Here is a 7410-nt window from a genome sequence, read left to right as displayed (position 1 = left end):
AAGTAATGCCCACTGGGTATTAGTGCATGGGCATTGGTATACAAGATTTTGGTCAGCGGTTTCCCCCTCGGCTCCGATTGAACGAATTTCAATCTAATCTCAGTCCCGTTGCGCAGTTTGACGCGGGCTTTCGACACTCGCTACTTAGAAATCGGACAAGAGAAACCGCGGCTATTTTATACCATTTTGGAGTTTGCATTCCGTCGCAATAATAACTTGCGCGATGACAGACGAGCGATGAGACAGGCGGATCGTTTGTCCAGTGACACGCGCGCCGTCAAGAACCGTCGTTATGTAAATAACGCATTTGATACGAAACGTGCTTCTTGACGAGTGCATCCCAGGTGCGCACGCATCCGTGGTTTCGCCGCGGCAGGTGAATCACCGTGACGAAAGTGCAGGGACCCCTCTTGTGTGTGATGCGCGTATCTGCATCGAGATACCTCGGTCCCATGCAGAACGGAAAAGCGGCGCGGCGGCGCGGGGAAACCGCGCGCGAATCGCGGCCGCAGTGTTTCTCAAACGTGATATTTTGGCGCGAAACGCTTCGGCATATAAAAAATATCGCACGTTACGCGCGAGGTGATAAATTACCCTCCTCCCTTTGCAATTTTAACGGCGCTGTACATGGATGCCGATCGAAGCGGCGGTGTCTATTTCCACGTCGCGCTCTTCGATTGCGCTTCCTTCAGGTTCTTGAACTCTTCACCCCGACGAAAATAGGAGAGCCGATCCGTTCACTTCGGAATCAAATTTGCTCCAATTTCGCATTCGCCAAATGGAGAATTTAATCTGATTACGGTATCTATGATATTAAAAATGTCCGTCAAACTGTCATTTATTTTTTACATCTCCAGGTCACTGTACTATTCTGCTGCCAGAGCTTCATGAAACTTTCATTACTTTGATTACTTAATTATACGCGAGGGAAACCTACATATCTCTTTTGCCGCACGATTCTGTAAAGTGTAACTGTACGGTATAAAACGAGCAGAGAGCAAATTTGGAAGTCTTTCATCGATTTATTAATACTTGATTTGTCGATAATCTCTTTATGATCATAAATAAATGTTACTGAAAATAAATGCTATATCGGCGCGTAACGTGCCTTCTGGATGGCAAGGAAAAAATGTCGTAGGGTACTGCCGAGGGAGAAATCGCTGAGGGCATTGTGGTTTACAGATTTGCGGCATTACTGGGCATTACTAGGCATTTTTCTAGGCATTAGTTTGGGCATTGCTGGGGCAAGTTCGTCTTTAATTATAGAGATATAATAAGATAAAAGACACTACCATCCTGTCACGGCTCTGAGTCCTTTAAATTCTTTGAAATTTGTGTTTAACACATACGAGCCTTACTAATTTATATAAGATAAAATAAGATAGAACGAGATAAATGAGACAAAATAAGTTAGTAAGATAAAGTAATACCCACTGGGCATTAGTGGGTATTGGTGTACAAGATTTTGGTCAGCGGTTTCCCCCTCGGGTTTCCCCCTCGGGTACTGCGGGATGACTTTTGTCGATGACGACCACCTATACTGGGCCGATCGAGGCTAATGCCGCGCTCAGACTGGACGCGATAAGCGACGAGTGATAATCCAGTGGGTGTGCAGTCTTTATAGAAAAACAGTACACTTTCCCATAAAACCTGTACGCTCATTGGATTATCGCTCATCCCTCATCGCGTCCAGTCTGAGCGCGGCATTACGCCTCGGGGTTGAAAGTCCCACGTTCTCGATAATACGCGTGAGATGTTCGTCTTTAAATGATTACGACGTCGACTACTATTACATTGATATATCGATAGCCATTTACACATGTACATACAGTGGTCCGTGTATAACGCGACAGTGTAACAACGCGTGCGGTAAAATGCATCAACGCGGCAACCGCAGCACGTGCAGCGAAACGCATAGCCGCAACTTCGTCGGGCTTCCCGCGAGCGCTCTCATAGTTCGGCCAAGTATTTCCGATACAGGTATCGGTCAGGACGCGTGCTGCGTCGATTATTCTCGCAACTATTTCCCTTTAACTTAAGGTCACTTAAGGTGGGCTCTGCTCCCATCTTTTTCTGCGAAAAAAAAGTAAAGAAAAAGAATAAACATCTAGAATTCTAGCGGCTATTTGCAAGAGTTACTTTTGCACGAAGTTGGACGTGAACGCGAGGAGAACGGTGAGGAAGGTGTACCACCAAGATCCGCTATTGGCAATACAATCCGCCGACGATCGATGATGCGCGTTTGGCTTGGTATCCCCCGTCGTTTTTTCCCGCCGGCAGTAATATTCGTCGTCACTCGGCAGAACGTCCTTCACAATGTCGAGGAAGTCCTCGAAGGGACACATCTCCGCGCAGCCTGGGATCGTCTGTACGATCAATTGTTCCGTAACGCCAGTCCATAGTAAAGCCTGCGGGAAAAGACGCGCGAGAGGTGAATTTTCAGCATCGTGCATTACTGACGATAAGAGAAATACGGTAATGATAAAAACTCGAGAAAATGCAATGCAAGTTATAAGAATAAATGTAACACAAGTTAACGCAATAAGCTGCAAGAATAGAACAGAGTCTCCTCTTGCATTGTATAGTATTTTTGCGGAAAGTGTGGATTCGTCATCGATGTATTGCCCTTGATAGAAAATCCCTTGTTCCGTAGATCCGTAATCCCCAGATTTATTTATCGCATAGAATGCCGTACCCGAATATAGTAAAGTCCCTTCTTGTCCCGGAGAGTTTCCAGGATGATCGTGGCTCCGAAAGCCGGTACCGTTGGTTCGTTCGTTCCTAAAGTATAGGCGAGGGCAGCCACGTTGGCTTCGTGTCCACCAAATAGGAAGGCTTTTCGGTCACGTATCAATTTTCCCGCTCGGTGCTCCTGAATGTCATCCACCAACTTGCGAAGCAGCATACCTGTGGCACGTGGACAGCGGTTAAATTAAAAGTTTTTTCCGTGGTCTTCTTTTGGAGATATGAAAGTGAGAGAATGTGTGAGATATTCCTGAAATATTATAGATGATCAAACGGCATATTCCATTTGTCTTCAGAGGCGAAGAAGGTGATTGCAAATCCGGAAAAACGCATTGTTTCCAAGCTACAAATACACATTCCGCCTGTGGCAAAGTTTTATGAGGATATCTAAGAAATTCATGGAGATCTGATCTTAAGATGAATATTGCTCTTCCTTTAAGCTTTAAAGGAACTGTTGCAAATAACTTCCCCGCGCAGCAACGCGTGCTTTGCCTCGATGTCTTATGAACTCGAATACAAACTGAATTTATATACTAGAGTACGGAAGGATCGCACGCCTGATGTTCTCGTTCTTTTAGAGTGAACAAAAAATATATATATTGCACATATTACGTATTGTATGTTCCCTTGAGAATAATGCACCAAATTGCTTTATATTTATTAATGGTACTTCTAGTTTTAATTTTGCTTCATGGCTTTCATTGTACACTAGGAATCACTGATGCCTTCCTATATGAATTTAGTCACAGGTAAAACCACATAGCGTGGTTTCTGTTAAATTAATAGGCGTCATCTGAGGGGGAAACCGCTGACCAAAATCTTGTACACCAATGCCCACTAATGCCCAGTGGGCGTTACTTTGTCTTATTATCTTATTTAATCTTATTTTATCTTCATAATACCTCGGCAACATCTAATGCCCAAAAAATGCCTAGTAATGCCCAGTAATGCCGCAAAATCTGTACACCACAATGCCCTCAGCGGTTTCCCCATTGTAGAGGACTTTCCTCTACACTTTTCATGCATTTGCGAAATGTATAAATGTGTTGATATGTGCACAAATTTATGTGGGGAGGCATCGGCGATTTCCTAGTGCACATAACAAAGGCATGATTTCAAATTGGTGTTAACATTTTTTTTAAACAAATAAAATACGCTACGTAAATTATAATAATAAGTAAATTTCAGTAACACTCTGTGCGGTAAAAGTACCAACCTCCATTTAATCTCTTCAAGGTTTTCGTATATGATCGAAGTTTGAAGTCCAATTGTAGCATCTCTAGCAACGGATTCGGGTAAACGTTCTGAGTCCATTTCGGTAGCGTCAAATTTTGTGCGGCCTGGAAATGGTTATACGACGAAAATTCAAACGAAAAAACGAACGCTCTAAATTTATCACTGTCGGGACGCTCGCTTACCTCCTCTTTCATTAGATTGTACAAATGACCAACTGCTTCCGTCGTGTTAATCAGCTTACCGCTATGATCCGTCAAATAGTCCATTACATTTTTGTACTTATTGATAATCTCTTTCGTACTGTCTAGCTGAAGGAACCGTTGATATGCTTCCTTATATCTAAAAAATAAAAGTCGAGAATGACTACAAAATATTGATTTTTTTAAATAAAATAAAAGATAAGCTTTCTTTTGAGATGTTCTTTGAATCATATATCATGTTTCGTTGCAAAGTTAGTCAATCAAAAGTAGCGGAAAAAAGCGGTTTTGCGGTATTTCAACGCTCTGTATCATCGATAGTAGAACTAATAAAAAATGTTCACTAACGTATTCTAACTCAGCGACTCTAAATTAGTAAAGATTTATTGATTTCGTTTCCGAGACAGTTTTGATATTGGCCAGTGTTATTAGAGTTTTTCTGTACGAAACATGCACGCGCGGAAGAACACGCATAGTTAAATTCTTTCCCTCTTCTCATTCTTGATTTTTATTTTGCAACATAAAGTTAAAATAGTGCAAGACAAAACGAAGGGAAACAAAGACGTCTTGAACATCTGTATAAAAGAAGATCGGCGAATGAAGAGTGAAGGAAAAAGATGTGAGAATCGTCAATCCTGTTATCGGGTCCTTGCGTGCAATTCCCTGTAAAGTTACTTACCGATAGCAGGAATAATGCGGAAACAAGAGGTTGTCAGTCTCGTACGGCACGAAGAACGTCGATGTCGGAATCCAGGGCAAGTGCGGATTCCAGGTTTGCTTCTCGGAGGGCGGGAATAATCCTGCCAGAACTAACTGGAGAGACAGCTGGGTTCGCGGAACCTCCGTAGATCGAGCATAGATCTTGGCCGGCCAATAATCCGGTCCGAAGTATTGATCGTATCTCTCGCGCAGCATCATCCCGATTTTGTACTCCCGCATCTTGCCTTGCTAATTGCACGCGAAAGAACAATCGAGTTAGACAGGTGACTTTCGGAGGGGCCGGATATCGGAAAATTACACGGACCTGTTTAGTCCGCGCTATTTTCTCAATTTTCGTTAGACGTGACGAATATTCAGCGAAGTTCGGGAATTGATTTCTCATTCGCGGGAGTCATCGAAGGATTTCCGAGGTGTTGGAAAATGGAGGTGAACGTTTAAGCCCAATCTAGAAACATTGTATTTTGTATAAGCAAATCGAAATGCTGAAGAAACTCATCGACGATGTACACTGTACAATTTATCAGTTTGCACAAATTTTGTAAACACATTTATCGGCTGCAAAATAGAACGTTTCTACGCAAAGAGCATGTTGTGGAGGCTTTGTACTTGTGTTTCATGACATAAAACGGGAAAATGAGATAAGATAAATGAAATGATAAATGAGGATTCAACGGCAGCGTGTGATCCTAATCTGCTGTAAAACATGTTATCGGTTTGAAAATAGTGAAGACGTATATAGAGATAATACATCGCGATACACGGCGCTCCTGTGCAATCGAATCGATCGAGCTGACAGTATTTCATTGCGCGATGTAACATCTTAATCGCTGTGATTTGCACTCACGTTGGTCAAGTCACCGGTCCCCATTGGGTAGTAAGAGTGGTCGCGATGCGGATCGTTGGGGTAGTTTTGGACCTCTCGCTGGGGCACTTTGTCACCGTGGCGAAATACCTTCGAAACAGAATATACTTATGTAAGCTATATCGTCATCATCCGTTATCATCACTGTCGCCGCACAGACAGTCGCGATAATGCAAATGCTTTGTTACTTGTCTCTCGCACGAGGGATCGCTTTCCCGTAACTTCTTAATTTCTCTCGAAAACTTGTCTCGACCTCGCACCTGCGTAATTCACGAAGCAAGTGTTTGCCTCTGGCAGTGGCACGAAACAGCGATAGAGATAACTTGTTTCGCATGTTCGAAAACAAAACGAACATCGAGCGGTCGCATTTGCGCGAAAACGGGGGAGCGTTCGGGTCTTCGAAAGAAAAGGGAATTTTCTTTGCGTCGTTGCTTAGACACAGTCCTCCGGAAAAAGTATTGCTCACTGATCTCGCGAACATTCCGCGCCTCCGAAGGAACGAAATAAAGAGCTTTACCACGTGAAGTAGCTGCAGCTCCACGTCGGGAGTGAGCGACGCGGCGAGACTGCCGAGAAATACGGTGAAAATCATCGACAGCGTCGGAAACATTCTCGCGGTATCTTCTCGAAAACACGTTTACTTGGGACGAGCACTTTCAACGCTTAATTCACGCGACTTAAACGACCGTCGCGATCGGAATCAACGATTTCACGACACAATCTCTACGGATGGTGTTTATATTTCTACTCTCGCCTCCCTGTAGCACATGCGAGTGGGGGCGGGATAAGGAACAGTCGAACAGGCTCGTAATTCCGATGATTTTTATTAGCAAGTTCCCCGCTCTCAGCAGGCGTCCGATCCTTTTTCCTGACGTTGATCGTCACCTTCCACGAAGGACGCGCGAGCAAACAGCAGGAAATTCACAGAAAACCGCAATTGACGATCTCTCCGGCGTAGGGAATTCTCTCTGCCATTTTTAAACCGAACGTTCACATTCCGCCACGCGATATCTCATTTGTGAATCACTTATAATTGCCAATGTACGCGCAGGGAGAGACGAAGTCAGTCTGCGAGAACTTCGTTTTATTGACTTTTTCCGAACAGCTATTGTGCTGTGTCTAAACGCAATACGAAAACTAGTGGTCCGATGTTTTTGGAAGTGAGCTGAGTTCAAATTGACCCGGATGTGCGCGGAGAAGACAGAATTGGAAGATTATAATGTTATCTTCTGATCAAACATGATTTCGTCTCTCTCTCACAATTTTAACTAATCTTTTATGAATGAGCTTTCCAAAATTTGAAGATGAAGAATAAAGAAATCGTTTTTGTGAAGATTCTGGCGAGGGGGAAAACCGCTGACCAAAATCTTGTACACCAATGCCCACTAATGCCCAGTGGGCGTTACTTTATCTCATTATCTTATTTTACCTTATTTTATCTTTACAGTGCTCCAGCAAGACCTAATGCCCAAGAAATGCCCAGTAATGCCCAGTAATGCCGTAAATCTGTACACCACAATGCCCTCAGCGGTTTCCCCCTCGGATTCTGGTTAAAAATTCTCACAAAAAATTGCTAATAATAAATGTTCTTGAAAGAGATATGTGAAAATATTATTGGCGATCAGCGGCGAGAGTCTCTGTTATGAAAAC

The 7410-nt window shown here is 43.4% G+C and overlaps 1 protein-coding gene across 4 annotated transcripts; it reads right to left on the bottom strand.

The window, feature by feature from the left end:
- Positions 1-1002: 1002 nt before the first annotated feature.
- Positions 1003-7067, bottom strand: LOC105569373 (venom acid phosphatase Acph-1-like). Of its 4 annotated transcripts, none has more exons than XM_012025796.1 (9): positions 6646-7067; positions 5743-5850; positions 4858-5126; positions 4164-4320; positions 3962-4085; positions 2696-2907; positions 2140-2408; positions 1713-2073; positions 1003-1566 (listed from the first exon to the last, which is right to left on the bottom strand). In XM_012025796.1, the coding sequence occupies exons 2-8, from the start codon at positions 5764-5766 to the stop codon at positions 2046-2048; spliced, it is 1083 nt and encodes a 360-aa protein (XP_011881186.1). In that variant the 5' UTR covers positions 5767-5850; positions 6646-7067; the 3' UTR covers positions 1003-1566; positions 1713-2045. The 4 variants fall into 4 exon arrangements, with proteins under 4 accessions (XP_011881186.1, XP_011881183.1, XP_011881184.1 ...); XM_012025793.1 differs by lacking the exon at positions 6646-7067 and adding an exon at positions 6278-6591; XM_012025794.1 differs by lacking the exon at positions 6646-7067 and adding an exon at positions 6278-6591 and having other exon boundaries at positions 2191-2408.
- Between the last annotated feature and the right edge of the window lie 343 nt (positions 7068-7410).

The sequence above is a fragment of the Vollenhovia emeryi genome, unplaced genomic scaffold, assembly GCF_000949405.1.
Source record: "Vollenhovia emeryi isolate VEMERY1.0 unplaced genomic scaffold, V.emery_V1.0 DF939124.1, whole genome shotgun sequence".
In the NCBI taxonomy this organism is placed as follows: Eukaryota; Metazoa; Arthropoda; class Insecta; order Hymenoptera; family Formicidae; genus Vollenhovia; species Vollenhovia emeryi.
Note: the sequence above shows the minus strand (reverse complement) of the source record. Positions and strands in the feature narration are given on the sequence as shown.